The 23,130-nt window shown below is 37.4% G+C and overlaps 1 protein-coding gene across 1 annotated transcript in view; it reads left to right on the top strand.

The window, feature by feature from the left end:
• Positions 1 to 23,130, top strand: part of LOC113232822 (mediator of RNA polymerase II transcription subunit 14) — a 35,282-nt gene that overhangs the window by 1,396 nt on the left and 10,756 nt on the right. Inside the window, exons 3-17 of the mRNA XM_026467655.1 lie at positions 672 to 876; positions 1,009 to 1,141; positions 1,279 to 1,513; positions 2,012 to 2,225; positions 2,415 to 2,632; positions 3,176 to 3,335; positions 3,565 to 3,705; positions 4,649 to 4,775; positions 11,767 to 11,909; positions 12,859 to 13,099; positions 19,742 to 19,879; positions 20,021 to 20,225; positions 20,827 to 20,986; positions 22,034 to 22,268; positions 22,937 to 23,034. Coding sequence (XP_026323440.1) covers positions 672 to 876; positions 1,009 to 1,141; positions 1,279 to 1,513; positions 2,012 to 2,225; positions 2,415 to 2,632; positions 3,176 to 3,335; positions 3,565 to 3,705; positions 4,649 to 4,775; positions 11,767 to 11,909; positions 12,859 to 13,099; positions 19,742 to 19,879; positions 20,021 to 20,225; positions 20,827 to 20,986; positions 22,034 to 22,268; positions 22,937 to 23,034 — 2,653 coding nt within the window. The remainder of the gene's footprint in view (positions 1 to 671; positions 877 to 1,008; positions 1,142 to 1,278; positions 1,514 to 2,011; positions 2,226 to 2,414; positions 2,633 to 3,175; positions 3,336 to 3,564; positions 3,706 to 4,648; positions 4,776 to 11,766; positions 11,910 to 12,858; positions 13,100 to 19,741; positions 19,880 to 20,020; positions 20,226 to 20,826; positions 20,987 to 22,033; positions 22,269 to 22,936; positions 23,035 to 23,130) is intronic.

The following is a 23,130-nucleotide window of genomic DNA, read 5'->3' as shown; positions in this document are numbered from 1 at the left end:
GTTTTATTGGCCTTGTGGCAAAATTTACACTCTCTATTTTCTTTCTGTCCAATATTTGACATGTGCTTATTTAAGCCACAATGTCCTGTGAAGGTCTTAGTCAGCATTTTGATGACATTTTTGTGTAGTGACAGAGCTTCTATACAGTGTTTAGCATTAATAGGCATATCAGGACCCTAAGAGACCCCTAATTAAGCTTGTTGTTGCTGTGGATGTTTAGAGTATAAAACAAATGGCAGTAAAATTTGTCCCAATATTTTATCCACACTAGCTCACATTCACTGGTTTGTTCTTGAATTTAAATGACACTGCTATGAAACCTCAACCACTCTATTAGAGATGGCTTGTTGTGATTTCTTCCTATTTCTGAAATTGTATATAACCATGAAAAGACGATGTTCATGGAGCTTAGCACCATACCTAAAACTGCATTCCAGAAATTAGGATTGGAAAAAGTGCTGACATGAAGCCAGCTGGAGAGGGAATACTTTGAAGTGAGCAACAATTTATACATGTAATCAATGAATAAATAAAGTTTTTTTCATGAAATAAAGAAATCCACATTTTTTAATCACACCTTTATAGAGGAAACCTGCGTCATGTAACACTAATAATGAATAAATTAAATAGTTGATTAAAAACCAGAATATATCCTGTACTTAATTGCACAGGCTACCAACTTTTCACATGGCTGCAGCAGTGGAAGTATTGACCCTGGGCACCTACAGCCGCATGCCTGCAGTGATCAGAGAGCGCCTAGTGCCTCCGCCATCTCTGATGCCAGCCGAGCGCCGCAGTACCTTGAGGGCTTTGTCGCACATAGTCCGTCAGAGACTTACTACTGCTTCTCTGCCTAGCGACGTTCGCAACTTAAAGGTTTCTCAACTTTCTGCTAGCCAATATGGTATACTTACTGTGGAAAGATATTGTAACAAAACTTTACTTTGTATGTGTAAGTTTCAATTCTTAAATCTCATCATTATGTTAATGCCATATGCTTGTTATCAGGTGGAAAATGGGCGTGCCACGTTTTCAGTAGGTCAAGAATTCAGTGTGTCCCTGACTGTAATGGGTGATGGACCTAGTGTACCTTGGAGATTATTAGATATTGCCATACTTATCCAAGACAATGAGACTGGAGGTAAGTTATCAAGTTAAGTTGAAATGCTTCTTTCTCTTTATAAACAATATTGTTTCGTCATTGAAGTAAAACATTATTGCCTCCGACTGATCTAGCATTGTCATATGCTAATTTTACTAACTATTCTAATTTTTCAGAGGGTAAGCCATTAGTACACAGTTCTCAACTTGCCTGGTTACGGGGTGTTGCACAAGCGCGCCTAGCAGCCGCCGGATTGAGTGGAGCCCTCGCCGCACTACGGTACTTTTGCCGCTCTCTCTCTTTGGAGCTCCTTTATACACAAACTTTGAGGCTCTGTCGTGATAGACTTGCGCGTCATTTGCAAGTCGACAGATATACACCTGGACAAAAACTACAAGTTTCTTATTGGAGGTAAGTTTTCTACTACAATTTTTTTTTAAATTAAAGCCTTGTCTCAACTTTCTCATTTCTTTTTTAAGTTTTAGCCTGTGGGTATGTGAGGATTCACATGTGTTTTATTTATCACTTTGATCTTTAGATGTGATAAATTAGAGGATATTAAGGTCTTCGGTTTAAGCAACGTGGAAATAAACGAAAAGATAATTTTTTTTCAGACCTAAAATCGTGCATATTTCTTTTTTCAAACACACCGACTTTTCGGGTTCTTTTTTTGGTCGCATGGTCAGTCACGACTGACTGTTAGCCTTTTGTTTGTTTGAGAAATTAAGCTTAATTTTATATGTGATAAAATTGTTTCTGAAATAGAAGGATCTTAAAACAAATCAAATAGAAGAAGTTGATAAATGAACAAACCAGACATGCAATTTGTGTATCAGTTACCAGAGTTTCGGGATCTTCAACTTAATCATAACAGTGGCTTTGTAAAATAACTGCAAAATATTTGTGCAGGGAACTAGGTTGCGAGCTCGGTTACCGCCTAATAGTGGGCGCAGAGGGCGAATCTCTATGTGTGTGGCACGTGCCCGCGTTGCAGGGCGGTGAGCGGGTAGCGGCCGCTCTCACGCCTCATGCGCCGTCTATGGAGCGCCTATTAGCTCATACAGTGCATGTTCGCTCACGGCAAAGACTGAATGATCTGAAAGTGCTACTCAATGATCTTGGGGTAAGATTTCTTCTTTCTTTCCCTATGTTAGTTGCTATCTAATGTATAGTAATATGCAATAGAACACGATAAAAATATTTTTTATTAGACACATAATAACCAGGAGATGCGTAGATTTATCTCACATTGTCTAAAGTTACAATAGTGTCGCTTGTTGCATATGGATTTATACTTAGTAACCATTCCCAGGTGGAATGTGTGGTAGGCGGTTGGCCGTGTGTACTCGCCTGCTCAGTATTATACCCGTGTCTGCGCGCTGAACAATTGCTAGTGTCTGTGGGGGCACACGGTGGTAGATTGCGCGCACGCGTCCCGGCCTACCCCAACACGCCGAAGATGCCCGAACTGGCCTCTGCGCTGGCCTCTACAAATTTACCACAGATCAAGGCTATGCTTACGCAACTCAGGTAACTACTATATTATTTACCATTTTTTTAAGTACTAAATGACACTATAGTCTGTTTCAATTCATTGTTCAGGAAAAGTAAATAAACTGGTTTGATTAAAATTGTAAACCAATCACTCAATAAATTGAATAAGTAACACTTTCACGTATATTTTGAATATTTTGACTTGAATCTCTTCGAAATCAATTCGATAAACATAAAATTGAAACTATTATATTAATTAAAATAAAACTTACTAATGATATGAAATACCACCACGGATAATATTTTTGGTGCGGCTATCATTTTTGCACTCAATAAGGCATTTTTCTACGATTTTAGAGAATTTGCGATTTAAGGAATTAACACAACCATATTGTACAAAACGAAAGTTTCGGACTGAGCTCAAGTAGGCACAACTGTGCCTACATTTGGCATGCGTGTATCGCTGACTAACTACTTCTATAGTATTTATTGATCCGTGGAAGTAATAATCATTTAATTTCTCTAGTACTCATGTCCAAAGGTAATATTTTTAGCAAAATATTCCCGGATTGTCCCCAGATTCTGGCTTGTTGCCCGTCGTTGCGAAAAAACCCTTCAGCATCTGCCCGCAAGCGTGTGCGAACATTTGCCATTCTTGCACGGACCTGACCACCCTTTAAGCAAGCTATCCCAGGACCGCCTTTACGTGACGTTACATCGCCATACTGATCACATATTGGTGAGACTTATTTGCTTCATTTTAGGACTCTAAATCAACGTTATTTAATCACTTTTTGCTCTGGTTGAAACTTAAATAATTTTGATGTTGGGCAATTTTGAAAGAAAAACTTCATTATTCGCATTTAATATGGCTTAACTCACTGTGTCCTTGTCTTTAAAAAATCAGAAATATGTCCAGTTACGTTTTTGAAGTTTTACAAACGGTAACTTTGAATGTTATCAAACAGATAGTTGAAATGAAAGAAGTGGCAGCGGGCAGCACGGCCACTACCAGCAACACAAACAACAGCGGCAGCGCATGTTGTGTAGCGCTTTCTTTCCACCTCGCCGGCGCCCGGCGTTGTACCCCCGAAGAGTGTGAGGATGAGGTACGGCTAACTTCCAAGCAATCCAAATTTTAATTTAATTTTTTAGGCAACAAAATTAAAATTAAATTAAAAATTAATTTATTTCTCAATTTGGTTCAACAATAGTGGTCAGATTTAACTCCCTAAGCTACACTATCTTATAATTCGACCACAGTTTTATAGCAACTCAAACCTACTGGACCAGAATGTATTAATAATAATATCAATGAGATAAACAACCTCCACAATAATCTGGTCTCAAACTAGTGATTTCCCTTTATTGTGAGTAACAGAGCAATGAAATTAACTCCGGGGCACTAGCTCTACCACTTATTTAGTTATGGGTAGTCCCAGGACACCTAGACTATCCCAATTCAGAAAAGTTCATTTTCCAAATTAGTCCAACCAGGAATCGAAATGGAAATCCTCATCCAGCTGCCAGCACTGGCTAACCGTTGGATCACGGTGGTTGTATGGAATAGCTATTTGTTACGCGATTTGAGAGGGGTCTTCATAATAAATTATATTTGGTATTGTGTACTGAACTTGTCCCTGAAATAGTTACATGGAATTTCTAAAGTTTCTTTTAGTCTGTACAATATTAATAATTTTTAAACTCGTTATTATAGTGAAAGTCTTCCAACAAAAATAACAAAGATATCGATAACATTAACAATATTCGTAGTATATCGATATTTAGGGGAAGAAAGGGCGTAAATACTGGACTACAAACTTTACAGAACAAGTAAAAAATAACCAATTTATAAACGTTTTACTGCATACCCTTTTTAATTTTACAACTCTTTATGTAAAATAAACCTTTTTTGTTGAATAATTAAATTTTGAGTAGACAGGTGGAAGGAGCATGAAAATTGAACTCAATTGTTTATGTAAAACAACTTTTTTTTCATAAAATTTATTTTTGCATCCCCGAAGTATCGATATAATGTAGTCTATTATTTAGTCGAACACATCGAATGCGTCGTCCACTTCAACGGGAGGAGCCCGAGCCTTCTTGAAACTGCATTCTCTGGTCGAACTGGACACCTTCACACTTACACATGGACCTTTTACTCCGCTTGATACGCTGGGTGAGATATTTTAATAATAACAGAGTTATGTATAATATAATATATCGCACATGACAACTAACATACTATCTCAAAAATTGCTTTATTACTGTCATATATTACATGTAATATCATTCACATACGATTTCATTTCAAAGTGAATGACACACACATAACGCAATTTATAAGACAATACTATGTTATGTGTCATGTGCGATATCTTTATTTACAATAGGGTTGCTTGCATTAATATCAAAGTAAGTATTTTTTGAAGATGGAGTAAAATGACAGTTCATTGAGCCAAAGAGTTGCCCGCTTAAAGCGGCTATAGTTCATTTCATATAGCATGATTTCGTGATGTTTGAGATTTGTTTCTAGAGATATAGTAATGTAAAACGAATGATAAATCGATTTAAATATCTTATCGAGATAAATAATTTTATCTCTTAGAAAATAATTTAAGAACAAGCAATGACAAAATAAAAAGGATTCAATTATTAATAACTTAAGGTACCAAAAAAACTGCACAACAAATAAAAAATCAACGACGGAGCATAAAATCAACTGCAAGAACACGAAATTTGAAGAATTACTCCAAAAACATCACGCTATGCTCAAAACTCAGTTCAGTTCTCCACCGTGCGCCGTGCCGTGTGGTCGTTTTTGTGTTTCGTGGTATTGTGGTTCCGACGGAGTTTTTGAATTTGTTTGAGTGACTCTTGGTGTCTTGAAAAACTCGGATCCTCCTGTTTCATCTTGGCGGTCTTTCCGTAAGAGCCGGCGGCCATATTGATGTTGTTCGGACCTCTCTTTTTATCGCTTAACTTGACCCCCCCTGCTGGTGTGTGCTCGTTGCGGGGTGTTGTGCTGCATCGTGTGTTGAAGAAAAAAACTTCGGATTGAGGTGCCTTATTGGGTCAGAATCGAACCTGGGTCGGCAGCGTTGCAGTTGAACGTTCTACGGCCACGCCACGCTGCAGTGAACAGTGCGCCCCAAACTATTCACCGCTATCGGCAAGCGTTAGTCATCAGACACCTACGCGGAGCTACAGCGTAGTGCAACGTCACAGAGTGCTACTAATTGATGTCTACGAAATCGCCTTTTAAATTGCCGTCACTATTGCTACGAGAACTGTGAACATTCGTCAGCGCTTCGGTTGTGTACTGATTTTATTGGGTCGTTTAGTTCATATACGACGTGATGTCAAAAAGGAGAAATGCTCCCCCTTTATCTAAAGGTATTACAAATCAATCAATTTCGGAGCCTGATCTGCCCTCCATTTCTACCAACTTGAGGATGGAGAATGCTACCGAAAATAAAGGCACTGCTAGGAAACATCTTGCCATGTTCGACTCACCGCGCAGTGAAACAAATCAACCTTTATCTACCATGTTTAATGAGTTCAGGATAGATCTTATGACTATGCTCACTGCGTGGAAGGGTCAACAGGAAGAATCGCTTGCGTCTTGGAGAGCTGAGCAGACATCCGTAATGACCGCGCTGGTGAATGATGTGGCTGAACTGAAAAGACAAGCCCAACAAAATTTAAAAACTACTACAGATGTAGAAATAGGAATGGAATATATTAACCGCAGCTACGAAGATATGAAAAACAAGATCTCACTCCTAGAAAAAGAAAGGGCTGCAAACACGGAGAGGGTGATATCTCTGGAAAAGCAACTGCATGATGTACAAACTCAATCGCGATCTGCTACAATCGAGATCCGCAATGTCCCTCTCAAATCTGAGAAAGAAACCTCTACTGACCTTGTGTCTATTGTAAAAGCCGTCGGAACAGCTGTAAATGTCGAATTAGTGCCTACAGACTTACGTGACGTCTATCGAATGCCGAATAAATACGGGTCTTCTACAACCACTACTCCCATAGTGGTCGAGTTTACATCTGTGAACACGAGATACGAGTTCCTGTCCTCGGTAAGGCGTTTTAATAAGACAAAGAATGTGCAAGACAAACTCAATACTCAAACGATTAAGATGGCGGGTAAAAAGACGCCTATTTACGTAGACGAACGTGTATCTCCAGCATTGAGGAAATTGTTGTTTGAAGCACGGAAAGCTGCAAAGGAAAACAGTTTGAATTGCTGGCACTCTAATGGAAGAATCTTCCTACGCAAGAGCCAAAATGACAAACCTATTCGGATTACTTCTGAGCAAAACCTGTCTGAGGTTCTGAAAAACATTTGACTACAACTTGATATTTCTGTTTCGTGCGTTTCTTTTTATATTTTGCTGAACTTTAATTCTTGTTACTATTTAAATCTTTTTCAATCTGTCACATACTATATTAATTACACTTACACACTACTTTTACATATTACCTTGATACCTATTTACTACACATTATTAAATCATGTTTCTTATATCCACTCATCACTTACTCATACAACATATTGCTCTGAGTGCTATTTTGCGTCCCACATATTTAAAAATAGTAGACATTACATATTGCAGACATCCGATCATGATAAAATATATTATAAAAATGCTTAATCCAAACTTAAATAATAATGTATCACTAGAAATTGAGCATTTTTCAGTATCAGATGCCCAAATGTGTGCACCCGAAAACTGCTCTAAGTTCATCACACAACATAACCAAGAACTTAACATTATCAACGTTAATATAAGGAGCATAAATAAAAACTTCGATCAATTTAATGTCATCTTAGCTATAACCAAAATAAGTTTCGATATTATTATAATGACAGAATGTTGGTTAAAGGACTCTATGCACATTCCCGCTCTGCAAGGCTACAATTCTTACCACACTATGAATAATCCTTTACAAAACGATGGAGTTGTTATGTATGTTAAAGACAGTTTGAATTGTACAGTAACAGAACCAGTTTTTTATGATGCTAACTGCCTAGTGTGTACCGTGAACAACACAGCAGTTGTGTCTGTTTATCGCTCCCCATCTTATCTCGATCTGTCTAAATTTTATACTGGCTTAGAAATTATTTTTTCCTCTTTAAAATCGTTCAATAACATTACCTTAATAGGCGATATAAACGTTGACATTAAACCATCTAGTATTAACGGTAACTACAAAGAGTATTTAACAGTCACAGCTGCTTTGGGATTACTTCCAGCACATGTATTGCCTACCAGAGCTGGAAACTGTCTTGATCACATCTTACTCAAAACCAAAGGCTATGCCAAAGTACTTGTATTGGAGTCTGTAACTACTGACCATTTACCGATAGTGCTAAGCTTAAGAACAAAACTGATGAGAAAATCGGATCAGTTGTGCACAACGACGCAATTAGATTATCATGGCATAAAAAATGAAGTTGATAGCACTGACCTCTCCCAAATTTTGAAAGAAAATGATCCTAATATTGCCACTAATAAACTAATAACTTTATTACAATCAGTGATAAATAGACATTCTAAAGTAGTTACAATTAAAAAGAAACACAAACTTATCAAACCTTGGATGACTACAGGTCTATTACGTTGTCTTCGACATCGTGATAAATTACATTTCAAATTAAGAAAAGATCCTGAAAATATCATTCTAGAGATATCATACAAACGTTACCGCAACTTTTGCAATAATCTAATTAAGAGAGTAAAAAGGGCATATGAAAAAAATTTATTTTTGGAAGCGAAAAATAACATGAAACAAACGTGGAACGCTATTAAGACTGTAGCTAATATTGGCAATAATGTGAAACCTCCTACTGACCTTCTAAATATGAGTTCTGACCCGCAAATAGCCGTTAACAAAATTAACCATTACTTCGTAAAAGTTGGAAATGACCTGGCGTCAAATATAATCCCTATTGGTGGTTCTGCACCGTCTTTTCATCTTTCTGGAGAATCCCGATTGCGGAGTAACTCACTTGCTATACTACCTGTGGACGATGACCAAGTAGAACTACTCATTAAGTCCCTCCGTTCTGACTGTGCAAACGGCTGGGACAATATACCGGCAAGAGTCCTAAAGAACTCATCTGCGGTCTTGGTCTCACCAATTGCACACATATGCAATCTTTCGATCAATTCTGGCGTTTTTCCGGCAGCACTTAAAAAAGCTGTTGTGCATCCGATCTTTAAGAGTGGGGACAGAAACAGTGTCTCAAATTATAGACCCATATCTATATTAACCTCCCTGTCAAAAATACTTGAGCGAATCTTAAATAATTGCCTTAAAGATTATCTCGAGAAATATGTCATAATTTCCAAAAACCAGTATGGATTTCGAAATGGCATTTCTACAGAAAACGCAATTGCTGACTTAACTGGTTCATTAATAGACAAAATGGATAATAAACAGAAGTGCTATGGAATATTCCTGGATCTGAGTAAAGCATTTGACACTGTCTCTGTCCCAATCCTTATTAAAAAACTGGAACAGATTGGAGTCCGTGGGAACGCCCTAAACATTTTTATTGATTATTTATCAGGACGTACACAGTGTGTAAAAATTAATTCCTTCAGTAGTGACGATGAATTGCTGAATTACGGCGTGCCCCAGGGAAGCATTTTGGGTGCAACCCTTTTCCTGGTCTACATAAATGATATGTGCATGCTAAAGCTCCAGAACTGTGAGATTTTTACATACGCAGACGATACTGCGCTTCTGGTATATGATGTGGACTGGGAAAAGGCAAAAATGAGAGCGGAATCTTCTCTGAGAGTAGTCATGGAATGGCTATCTGCTAATTTATTAACACTCAACATCAACAAGACCACCTACGTACGTTTTAATTTATCTGGGTCTGATCCTCCAGCATGCTCAAAATCTATAAAAGCACACATTTGCAATAGTATTAGCAACTGTAATTGCCTTACCCTTACAAGATCTAATTCTGTAAGATACCTAGGAGTTCAAGTGGACGAAAGATTAAATTGGAGTCACCACATTGACAAAATTTGTGGAAGGGTAAGAAAGTTGATATATGTTTTCAAAAATCTGCGACACTGTGTTAACTCTGATACGCTTCTTCTAGTGTACCGTTCCTTGTGCGAGTCTATAATATCGTATTGTATACCCATTTGGGGTGGTGCAGGTAAGTCGCACCTACTGTCCCTTGAACGGGCACAAAGAGCGGTGCTAAAGACTATTTTATTTAAGCCAAGAGACTACTCCACTGCAATGTTATACTCCAATGCACAGGTTCTCACGGTGAGGCAATTATTTATATTGAAATGTGTCTTGCATCGGCACTCAAATCTACCACTCGACCCAATCACTCTTAGCAGGCGTCGAGGTTTTCCTGTTTGCGATATCAAACGACGCCATACTGCTTTTGCTGGCGGACAATTACCTGCACTAAGTGCGAGACTTTACAATAGAATTAACAAGTCCTTAAACATATATATATTAAACAAGTATGAAGTCGGAAATAAACTTAAAAATTGGTTGCGGACGTTATCTTACGAGACGACAGAAGAGCTTTTGGTCAAAATCTCATAAATTACTTATTTTAATTTATATTATCCTATCTTGACTATCCTTTTATTGCACTCAACACCACACATACAATCACTCTCACACATATACTCCCCACAAGCTCACACACATACACACACACACACACACACACGCCCACACTATGAGCCTTAACCACACGTTTTACGGCACCACACTACATCTAGTTAATTGCAATCCAATGATTGGTTATGTTTCTTGATTATAACGGAGAATCTTCATAACACTGTTAACACAGGTCTAGAACCTACAATAGTTTTATGATGGTTTAATTATTGTTTGCTTGTAGTACAACCAATTTGTATTTTTGTTTTGTTTTTAAGAAAACAAGTGCTGCTGTACTTAATATGAATAAAGTTTTATTATTATTATTATTATATATTATATAAAACAAAAAAAAATACCCGCGTACAATGCATTCGCATTGTCGCGAGATACACGATATTGTGGATACACGATATTATGGATACACGATTTTATGGTGTAAATCTCTACAGATAAGCATTCCGTTTTACGCATTAAGCTATTGGAATAATTTATTTTTATCCTTATTATTTCACTTTCTTTATACTTAATATACTGTATTTTTTATTTAAAATTACAACTGCACGAATATTGTTTGTTTTCGGTACTTTATAATAAATTTACTGTTTCTTTTTGTAACCTGGTTGAGAGTACGCGTGTAATGTATAAACGGAACTCACAGAAGTCATCCTACGCTACTCATCATATACTCCATTTCGGATTATAGTGATTGCAGTCGATAAAAATTCTATCGACTATCGCTTGAATATTGGTCACGCTTATACAATAAATAGCCAAACTTATTTCATTTGAATAATCATTGGCCCATTATTCGTTCAATTCCATAACGAATGGCGCGCGAGACGACACGCGTTAAGCAACGGTTAATGCATTCTTAGAAAATGCGAATGTATGTGTCCGTACACGGCGCGCGGCTGGCGCACACATATGAACCGCGCAGCTACGTTTATACGGAGTTACCGTCTAACGTCGTGATAAAATCATTTTTGAAATGTCATAAAGAAACATAACCCAGTTTTAGAATATTGCAATAAAATTGTTCAAAGATATTTTAGCTGAGCAGCATTAGGGTAAGTTCCGACATATCCTATACGTTAACTAACTTTAAACTGTTTTGAAATATAGAATTTTGAGGTGTATCTTATGCTGTTTAAAACGGATATGTCACGTAGCCGCGTTTTAGTTAGTGGACGGTAGCGCACATGTTCTTATTCTACTATGCTACAGACGTAACTGGTTGAGACTGTATTAGTCAGTCGTGACCTGTAAAAGGCCCATAATGTGGTTTGTTTAAAAAACATAATACGCCGTTGAGATCCGAAAACATAGTTTCATTTCTAACAATAAAGTTTTATATTTAATAAATTCATAAATACATCAGTGATTAATACGGTAACATGTAGACGCGGCAACAGCGATCGGAAATATTTGTGATTTCCGAGTCGTCCGGATATGTAATAATTACACCTTGATACTGTATATTACACAGTATTCCTATGGCACAGGCATGCAACCCGGCAAGCGCAAGTTGGCCGCGTCGAACCAGCGCGCCGTGAGAGTGCGTCAGCCAGCTTACTTCTTACCCGAACTCGCACACGTCGTCGCCGCCGCTGACGAACGCGTGCCTTTCGTCCATTTAGCTCAAGAGGTAACGGACCATTACCTTCAAAGACTAGAGACAGTGCCTGGCCACGTATAATATGGCTTTCCGTATACGTTACGTCTGCCAAGATTTGACTATGGTACGCTTTAGGTACGATTTGTTTGAGTATATATAGGTACTCAACGTGAACTATAAGAGACGTTTTCTTATGAGCGTTCCTTGTGAAGAGCAGGACCAATAAGTTTTCATACCTTAGTGGATGTTTTTTTAATGAATTAAAACTTATACGGTAGCTGGAAAGGCGTCGTAGTGTTAGTAGAGCTCCTCGTGGAAGGGTTCGTACAGGAAAGTACTGCCACTTTACTTGTTTCTGCCGTCAAGCAGTAATGTGAGTAATACTGCGTTGCTGGTGAAATTACAGACACATGGGACTTATCAACTCAAGGTAAGGAGTGCAGTACCTCTCAGATCTTGACGATTTAAAGTTCTGAGCGGCACTGCAACTATTATTGACAGGCGTGTCGCTTACCACCACATACACGAATTGTTCGTCCCGTCACTTCAAAACTCACGTCAAAAATCTGATTCGTCCCTACGAGTGTAGGTACGCACTATGTACGATATTTCAGTTGTTTGGGTCGATCAAAAAGCGCACCCAACTCATCTCTCTTTGGACATATTATAAACGGAAAGCTATATATTATGCTGCCGGAACAAGGCTAGCTTTAGGCTTGAGCAAGACGGAATTATAACGACTCCCTAGCTTGGCCCAATCGTATATATTGAAATGTGTACTTAGAGGACTTCGACAACATCTAAGCCTCTAATTTGTCGATTGAAAACATCCTTGCTCATGGCTTTGCACTGCCATAACATGTCACTCACATACGGCACTAGTTAGAGAAAAACGTTTGCGTTAAACCTAAATATATAAGTAATATTTCGTATAAAGATATTCGTAACAGTCTTTCAAAATCTTCTTTTTATCAACCAGTTGGCAGCACGAGGCGTTACGCACGGCGGTGTGCAACCGGAATGGAGTGGTTCTGCCCTAGCCATGCGTATAGTGGCGTTACCAAAACCAGAGGGTGCTAGTGTAGCTGCAGCTAACGCTATACGTGCGCGCCTTTTAGCCGCCACTATCAGACTGACGACTAAAAACCAAGCTCGTGTGTGGACTGCTGAAATTGTGTTCCACGGATCTCCTGTACGCACGCCGAACCCCAAGGAACAAGGTTTGTTTACGTTCTAGACCAAAATAAATCCGTAACAACGGTACAACACCAAATCCAACCTGTATGTATAGTAAAGAACAATGGTAAATCCCATACAAATTTATGATAACCCAGTTTTTTGCGTCTGTATATGAAAAACATGTAAAAGCATAGATTTAAATTCTTGCATTTAAACAAATTGGTCTTGCGTCGTCTAGTGATCAGTAGAAAAAGATATTCTAAAGATATTCTAATTCTCTACAGCAAAATGTAGTCGTAAGTAGCAGGTAATCAGCATCTTTTTTAAAGTAATTAACATTTAGAAATTAAACTACATATTTTTAGGACAAACGACAAACCTATGTTTAGGGCCTTTTATATGGCCTTACATGACTCATGGACTTTCAGCTGACAGTCAGCCGTGACCATAGGACCTGTAACGAGTCTGAAACATAGGTTTGTTTGAAAAAAAAAAACAAAAAAGATCGTGGAATTACATCTATTTGCCTAGTTTTATTGAAATCGGTTACCGGAAAGTGCGCGAAACCAGATTCATCCAGCACCACGATTGTCACATTTAGAGGTGGAATATTTTCTTCAAATTTAAATGGGGCCAATACTGAGGCACCCTCTTTCCAACAAATAAAGAATCATCAGAATCGGTTCATAAATCGCGAGTCATCGCGTGACATACATACAAAAAGAAAATAAGAATATAATCGTATTGAGAACCTCCTCCTTTTTTTGAAGTCGGTTAAAAATATAAATAGTGTCATTTCCTATGTGCAACAATCGCGAAAACCTAAGAACCTGAAATTAACATTCGCGCCACAGTATTTTTGAATCAAAGTGGCAATTAATCTTTGTCACTGTAATTCATGTCGAACAAAGTTACTATCCATTTCGCTCTATCATATCTGGGAATTTCACACAATAGCAAATCCGATCTATGAGCACACAAAATAATTATTGTTATCATAGTTGAGTTTTTTTAAGTGTGGTACTTTTGGAAAAAAATAAGCAACAATATCTTTGGAAAATGAAAAGTGGCAAGTATTGTATTGTACTATTGTGTACTCTTGACGAAATGGGCCATCTTTTCAAGGAACTTGCCCAGAGGAGTGTAGCAGTTTTTTTAAACATGAGGAGTCAAAGTTAGCTGACATATATTTTTTTAAACTATTACTCTACGATACTTATTTTTTTTACTAAACTACGTTTTAACTAACTAACTAACGTTCATTGTTGGATTTGTGACTGCGATAAATAGGATGATTATTTAGGATTACGTTGAAAAAAAAAAACATTGGAATATTTAAAAATTTGTGATGAACCCTCATCACCTTAAGATATGCCCTAGGGCATAATATTAGCAGGTCAGTACTTGGAGGTGTCTCTCAATTGGCAGTGCATTACCCGTCCTTGAAGCAAAAATATATTTCGGCCAATTCTTTGATTAGCACTTTGAAAGAACAAGTGAACGTTGATGCCCAATTAAAAGACATGAAAACTTGCATGCAATCGGTCTCTAGACCATCACCACCAAACAAATATTTTGCTGATATAGTTATGAAAGGAGGTCTGCCTTTAGTATGGCGATCAAATACGAGCAGTGTTGCTATTTGCCCGCTCAGTAAAGATACTTCAAGCGAAGATACTAAAAAAACTGTCAAGAAATTAATAAGGCCCGAAGAAATGAAACTGCATGTCAGCGGTATGCGTAAAACTAAATGTGGAGAAGTTATCATCAGCACTGAAAGTAGGGATGACATACTAAAGCTCATCATAAAATCAGTACTGAAAGTAGAAGATGCGACTAAAAAGCGGTGAAAGGTAGTATTGGGCGTTCCGTAGCATGTCTAATAAAGAATTATTACACTGCCTGTATGAACAAAATTTATCGGAAAAACATCCCAGCCTAAATTCCTTGGAAAGCGAAATTAAATTTCGCCACAAATCAGACAAAAAGGATGAGGCGACTTGTAACTATATTTTAGAACTGACAGCACGCATTCGCAGGACGCTCGAAGAACAGCAGCGTATATACATTAATTGGACCTCGTGTGCGGTCAGAAATTACACACGCATAACTAGTTGTTACAAATGCCAACAATATGGACACTCTGCAAAGTTCTGCCGGGACACAGAGCCCACATGTCACCCCACGCTGCATTAAAAATCGAGATAAACTTCATAAAAAAGTTCTTAAGTTTCCGAACAATCCAATATTTAAAACTAGTTAGTATAGATGTAGAAATTTCTGTAACATTCTATTAAAGAAATTAAAAAGTCAATACGAAAAGACACAATTAATTAATGCAGGTCACGATAAAAAGAGATTGTGGTAAGTCATCAAAAATATTATGAACATGACTAACTCCAAATCGTCAACCTAGCACTAATTGTAAACACAGAACATGCAGTTTAAACTGTTAACTCAGCAAATTCATTCTTCACTAGTGTAGGAAAACTTCTAGCTGAAAAGTCGAAAATCAACGTCTCTCCGTCTCACGTCTCATAATTGCACTCATTTGCCTTGATCAACACTGACGAAACTGGGGGTCTACTTTCGATCTCCGTCCGACATCCGTCCGAAACAATTACTGCCAAATAAACAATACTTGACTAAATGAAAAGACGCGTGATGCGAATGAAGCTTCATACTGGATACTTGTTTTTTAATTTTGTCGAATATTACTTATTTGACAATAATTGTTTCGGACGGATGTCGGACGGAGATCGAGAGTAGACCCCCTGAAATTGAAAACATTATTATGTTATGGCTAAGAAATTACTGTGCGACAGGAATTGACAAAATTCCCTGTTCTTTCATTATACAACATAAAAATTGTTTGATTCCACCCGTGATCTACATTTTCAATCTCTGTTTATTAACAGGAACATTTCCTAAAGTACTGAAAACAGCCCTTATAAAACCTATTCACAAAAGCGGCGACAAGAGCAATATTTCTAAGCTACTTGAAATAATAATCTATAAAATGCTTGTTAATTATTGAGAAACTAAGAAACTTCTGTCGACGTCTCAATTTCGGTTCAGAACAGGGCTATCGACGAACGACGCCATTGATGAACTGACTGATTACATTGTAAGAAATTTGGACTCGAAGAATAAATGTTTGGCTATCTTCCTTGACTTCGGAAAAGCCTTTGACACTGTAAATATTCCAATACTTTTAAACAAGTTAGAAATACTTGGAATTAGAGTAATGCAACTCAAACTATCTATAAGACTATCTTTCTGGCGGAAAACAGCGCGTGACGATGGACAAAATAACGAGTGACGAATTACCGATTGAATATGGTGTTCCTGAAGGAAGCATATTAGGACCAATCCTTGACTTCCTTGACGGCATTCTTCATTCATCCTTTGACGGAATTAATATAGACAATTCCTTGTCTATATTAATCAACTATGCGCTCTTCCCCTCTCTGGTGGCAAGATCATGTCTTACGCCGATGATACAGTTTTATTATTCAGCGTCTTAAGTTGGAATGAAACATTTTCACAGGCTCAATTTGGTTTTAACTCAGTAACCAAGTGGCTCAGAGCGAATGCCCTTACACTGAATACTAGCAAAACTAAATATACGACTTTCTCATACAATATCTCCTCACAACCTCCTAAGAATGCTTTTTCAATAGTAGCTCACCATTGTACAAACCCTCGAACTCATTTAAGCCTCTGTGCCTGTCCAACACTGGAGAGCGCAAACAACATTAAATATTTAGGTGTTATAATTGACAAACATCTTAATTTCAAACACCATATTGTAGCGCTTACTTCTAGAGTTCGAAAATTTATATATGTTTTTAACTCTGCGGCACCGATTTTTATTGTCTGATATTTTTATTATTTTTTTTATTATAAGTATTGTACGTTTTTTTTGTAATTCGCATGCTGGGGTATTATGTAAGAGGTGGTCACTGTTAGTAAACACTATTAAAAAAATGACAAAAATTAATTTAAAAAATTGTCTTTATGTTCAATAATGAACTTGTTTTATTCACTGAATTTATGCCAAAAGACATGAGTTCAGAGCTTCGTAGGAGTAAACTGTTTTGAAACTTTATTTTTATGGTTGTCCTCGAAACATGATTTCCTCTCACGATAGCAATGAGAGACTGCATATTTTGCAGCTCCAAATAGACCTAACTGGTCTTTTTTTGTGTCTGCATCTGCTGCAGAGCTTGGAGAAGAGGTAGTATCTGTAACTTAAGCTCTTTTTGATCTGTCATTTCCTCATTAGTAAGACATATGTAAGGACCTTCTTTCAGTTCTGCATAAAGATTGGTATCGAATATTATATGCTCAATGATTTCTTCAGTCCAGAACAATTGAAATACCTTTAGAGGAGTCCGTTCTTTATGAGCAGCTAAGCATATTTGTGCAGGTACATAGTCTGTAATGAAATGACGTATTCTTCTGATTATAAAATGGTGTAAGTTTTTTTCAATTTTGGAGTGCTAGAGAGGCAGGTGGAGCTGATGATAGTAGTGGTGGTTGTAAAGCTGGCTTAGGGAACATCATCATCAGGCCAAATTCTTCGACAAGAGTTATCTCTACAAAAATTTTCGCGGAGAGAAATTTCGCTGGGTTTTTTTTTGATCCTCATTGATGGTCTGCATTGCTATCATTACCATAACCGATATTAATATGTTCTGATAAAATATATTCAAAAACCCGTCCGGATTACGTCCTTCTCGCCATTATCTAAACGTGGCGCCAGGGCTATTAGTCACCATATAGGTGATTTGTTGTTGGTTTAGTCGTAGAATTAAAACACAAAACCAATAGATGTCACTTTAGAAGAAATATGAGCCTTCAAAGTGGTGGTACCTCTCGTGACCACCGTGAAGAAAAAAGTTAAAAATTTAAGATATGCAGCTAGCAGCGCCCTTCTCAAATCAGCGCATTTAGCCCTCTGTCAATCATTGCTACTTTACTGCATTACATGCTGGGGCGGTGTACATAAGACCACCATGATATACCTGGAAAGAGCGCAGAGAGCTGTTCTTCTTATCCAACCCACAAACTCCTAAACGAGTGCGATGTCCTCTCGGTTCGGCAGCTGTTTATTCCACAAATAATTTTGAAAAAGCTCTCAATTACTCCATTTGATTCCGTTACTTTAATCAACCACAGATGACTCTGCACAGCACACTCGCATCGATTCTTTGCTTCCTTGGTACGTACCTTTACTTGAAATCAAATTCTAATTTGCATTATTTCGCCGTAAATAAAATAGAATGTACAACGACCGTCAAATTGTGGCTTAAAACACACCCCGGACACTCCATACAACGGTCTAAAATTATTTACCTACTACTACTACATACAAGCAAGGCGCGATTGCACACGCGCAAATGTGTGCGTGAAGTGGCAGGGTTACCCATCACTTGCTCGTACTATTACGTTACGTGGTCAGAGCGGCAACATAGCGAAAATTCTAACGCGTTTCTGTTATCTATAATTCTATTATAAAATCCTAATAATTTATACATGTTCATTACGTATTTATATTGATATAATATTATATTTTTCATTAATTCACTAACTAGAATAATATTGAATATTTATTTAAAAAATATATTAAGAGCACTTTGGACAGGTACCTTTTTAAAAAAGGTAACCAAAGTATTTGAAATTGCGTGTCCAACTTTATCAATACCTAGTTAATAATTAGGTATATTCACTACGTAATATTTATCGGCAATAAAAATTGAAAATTCGAGAACCCTTGTCTAGCTCACGAAGTTATGGCGTCTTATTATATTGATACAATAAATCTGTATTATATATTACTTTGCACTAAAGAAAACAATAACTGAATGAGTCTCAGACATAAGTTTATTTACTTACTACGTTCCATCTTTCAAAAAACGAAAGAAACTCATCTCTTTATCCCGTTTAGATGATTATAAACAGCCGTACACAGCACAATTCACGACCATTATAAATAGTAACTTAAAATGATGTTATATATTAACGTACAAATTTCGTATTGAATAAATGAAAACTATATTCAAATATCAAAGCCTTCTTAGCGCGAAAACGGCTCGCCGACAGCCTTGTTCTCGTTCAGTTAATGTGACCGTCAATGTGCGGAGCGTGGTGTGGTATCTAAAGCTAGGGAGAGGCGGAGAGTGTCCGTTCTCATTACTTATTTGTTCTCTGCTTAAGAGTAAAACTTACTATGATACAGAGGACTTGCTGCAAGTTGTTTCATAATTATTTTTATATAGATAACCATTGATTTATAACTACTAATTATTTTATTGTTAAATATAGATAATTTTAAGCTGTAATATATAGAAATTTGCCCAAAAAGATGCCTAAAATGCAGGTATACATTTACTTAGTTTAGGCATCGCAATTACACATTAGATGATATTAAAATGTATATCTTTACTCTGAAGAAAGTATAATTTAGATTCCCTTCTTAATTCTTATTTGAATACTATAAATAGCTTTATTTACATTTGTTTTACTTGTATTGTATTAGATTATAATTTAATCGAAATAAATTTATCTTTATCTTTATAACATTCGTAAGCTGCTGAGAAGATTTCGGTTCTGTATAGTTTGTGCACAATTTTTAATAGTACAGGACGAAAGTGATTTCATTCTCTCTATACTTACAGGTGAAAGAAGGTGTGTGTACCTTCAATACGAACTGGGAACAGATGCGGGTCGCACTGCGGACGCATTCCTCGCTGACTGGGCCGCGATTGTGCATCTGCACACGCTATTACACAACTTCACGCTGAGACCTGTTCAAGGTAATTTTTTACTCAAAAATAAGTAGTTCATGAATTTTGTGTCTCCAAATGGTTCAAGGACAAAGTAATGAGAATCAATTTGTGGTACTTATAATTTGCACTCAGGTACTAATAATAACGTAATTATGTTATTTGTTACAGAACGTGAAATGCTCTGGCAAGGAGTATGCATAAGGTCGTATACGTATCGATCGTTAGTCCTCGGCTTCGGGCCGGGACAGCGCGCGACTGCCGTCCTGCAGTGGAACGCAAGCACTCAGCGATACACGGTAGCCACTCCTGCGCACCAACCGTCTGCTAATGCGCATCACGCTACGCTGCACCATCTTGATCAGTATATCAATTGGTAAGTGTTCTGTTCGTTACCCTCTTTATTGCATTGTTTTTACCGGTTTTTAGTAATTAATTTAACTTATACCTTTTCTTGCACCGACTTATAACTTGCCTACTGTATTAATTCTTAATAAGTTACATTGGTTTGCCAAGCAATGAAAGGTAATTAGCGCAAAGGTCTCCCCATACCCAATTATTGTGTTTTGTGATCGATCTTTGGAAGGCTGCCAGAGATTTGTTCTGGTTATGGGATCATTGTTTAAGTATAATAATAATAAACAGTATTTCTTAAGACGAATTGAATGATATGCATAAATTTATTTAGTTTAACAATTTTTCAGATTGTTGATGGTTTTGATAATCATAGTAATCAATTTGTTATTTTAAGTTTAACTTCGTACCTATTTAAATACCTAATTATACACCGACAACTTATTGTTAATCAAATTATGCATTTTTGGACCTCACAGCACTACTTTGTTGTATTTGGGCAAATGCTATCCTACACACAACACTCGGGCTGATACAGCTCCTGTGCGTTTATTAGCCGTTATTCCATCATAAACCATACCAGTATGTTTTGCAAACACTGATCTAACTTGTTATTTATTCAGGCACAAGGATCTTATGTCCCTCGGCGTAGTCTTGCGCGAGACGTACGCGCCGCTGCTTGCGCTATCGCGGCTGCCCACTCTGCCGCAGCTCGGATTGCATCATGTGCGCACTCAGATGCCTACGCCCACTTTTACGCTGCTGGCACATTCCTGGCGCAAGGTAGGACGAATGACATATTATACGCAAAATTTAAACGGCAAAATTAAAGAAGTTCGAGGTTAATCTTCAACCCATTTTGTAAGTCCCACTGTTAGGCACTGATCTCCTCTCAGGCGGGGTTTTAGGCCATAGGATAGCTGGCCCAATGCGGGTTGGGTTTCCGAAAGTTGTGAATCTTCTTCAACGTGCAGGTTTCATCAAGATGGTTTCCTTTACTGAAAAGGTCATAGTAAATTCCAAATTTCGCACATAAATTCCGAAAAACTCAGAGGTCAAACCCTTAGAGGCGGTAGGTCAAACCATTGGGCTACCATGATCTTTTTTTAGACGTTAATGTAACATTGAAATTCAAAACAAAATAAAGATTTAAACCACAATAGCAGACTAAATTCACATAAGATATCTGCTGGATGTGGGGAAATTTAAGGTACGTGGGCGTAATTTGGATATACAAGTCTAATAGTGGTAGGGCGTATAAATATGCGTGTATATGTATGATTACTATTGGAACAGTTGAGATCCACTCATCTGATGATATTAGCCGCGCAGCTCTGATGATTACTTCACAATGCGGGTGGTAAAAGCTGTTTACATTTAATTTAATTAAAAATTGCGGTGTTATGTTTTCGTGTTTTCTATTGACAAGAGGAATGATTATTTTTGCACTGCCAGCCACAGAGCAAGCCCCTGCTCTATTTCCAAAAAGATTGTAGTACGTAACTAAATAAATTTAATTTTAAATTCACAAAATATAACCTTTTAACTCCAATTTTTTATTTTGGTTTTATTGAAAAATTATTTAAAAAAAGCGACCGAGAGGCCGGATCGAAGGAATTTTTTCTGAGTGTTCGATCTTTGTATTAATAATTATAAAAAACGACTGACTTTATTTATTCGGAACCCCAACAGATCACACATAAAAAAGTAAGATAAAAAGACAACATTTGGTAAGGCACAGTTCTTATATGTAAGCCAATTACCATCACTCAATATATACCCGAAAACAAAAAAAAACTGACTGTTATTGTAACGGTACTTTGCTTACAGATCCGTATAATATACGCTGGAGCATACTCCCTAGAGATCGGCATCCGCGGCGGCGGTGTGGTGACCATTCGCGACGGTTCATACTCGAAGTTCGATCGCAGTTCCGTAGTGGACGAATTCGCGCCCGCACAAGGCCTCAAGGCTTTCCTGTCGCGCTATGTGGAGGACAGTATTAGCGCAAAATTGTTGGCAGAAGATGATAATCCACCATCACCGATGTCGCCTATGCCACCTGGTTTGTGTCGGACCGAAATAATACTCTGTCTGCATTTCTGTTTAATTTTTTTTTATTAATAAACTTAAGACTATTATACATGTTTATTCTACATGCAGCTACGGCTCTAAAAACCGCTGTGGGTTGATCCGTCCAAAGCGATTCGCTGTAATGAGTATTTTTTTATTTGTTATTACATTTATTCAGGTCTTAATACAATCAACAATTGCTCAACAACTTTTGGAAATTTGCATATAATTTTCACGTTTTTTCACGTGAAGTGATGAAACAGTTAATCCGTCTATTAACATTTGAAATGGTAACTTCATAAAACACTACATCCAAATTGCGAATTATGTGGAATAGTGGAAGATGCATATCATTTGTTACTAGAATATGTCCGGTATGAGCAACATAGGGCTGCGTTGATCAGAAACCTGCAGATTTTTATAGGAGCTATAAAATGTGTCAGTATACATTTTATAGCTCCTACAACAATCCCATGCGAAACGTGCAAAAATAATTTGTTGGATCGGCTCTTCAGCAACGCCGCGAAGACATGGGAGCTATAGGTTACGATGAAACTGGCATTTAAAAAGTTCTAAAACGTTTCTAAATAAATAAAGATTAAAAAAATAGAACACTACAAATGTTTGCGTTGTACATTTTCATATTGTGTTTACAACTAGGCGGCCTTCGCTTCCCCGCCCCGAATACGCCGCCTCAACCGCACACACCTCACTCAGCCCCTGTTACACCGCATCCAACATCACCAGCTCAACATCAAGTAAGTTAAATTCCTAAATTATATTTATTATATTAATTTACAACCACACTAATTGCCTGGTTTCAAACCAGGGGATTTCAGGAAATTCTTATATTA

The sequence above is a fragment of the Hyposmocoma kahamanoa genome, unplaced genomic scaffold, assembly GCF_003589595.1.
Source record: "Hyposmocoma kahamanoa isolate Upper Pololo Valley unplaced genomic scaffold, ASM358959v1 78, whole genome shotgun sequence".
Lineage (NCBI taxonomy): Eukaryota > Metazoa > Arthropoda > Insecta > Lepidoptera > Cosmopterigidae > Hyposmocoma > Hyposmocoma kahamanoa.
Note: the sequence above shows the minus strand (reverse complement) of the source record. Positions and strands in the feature narration are given on the sequence as shown.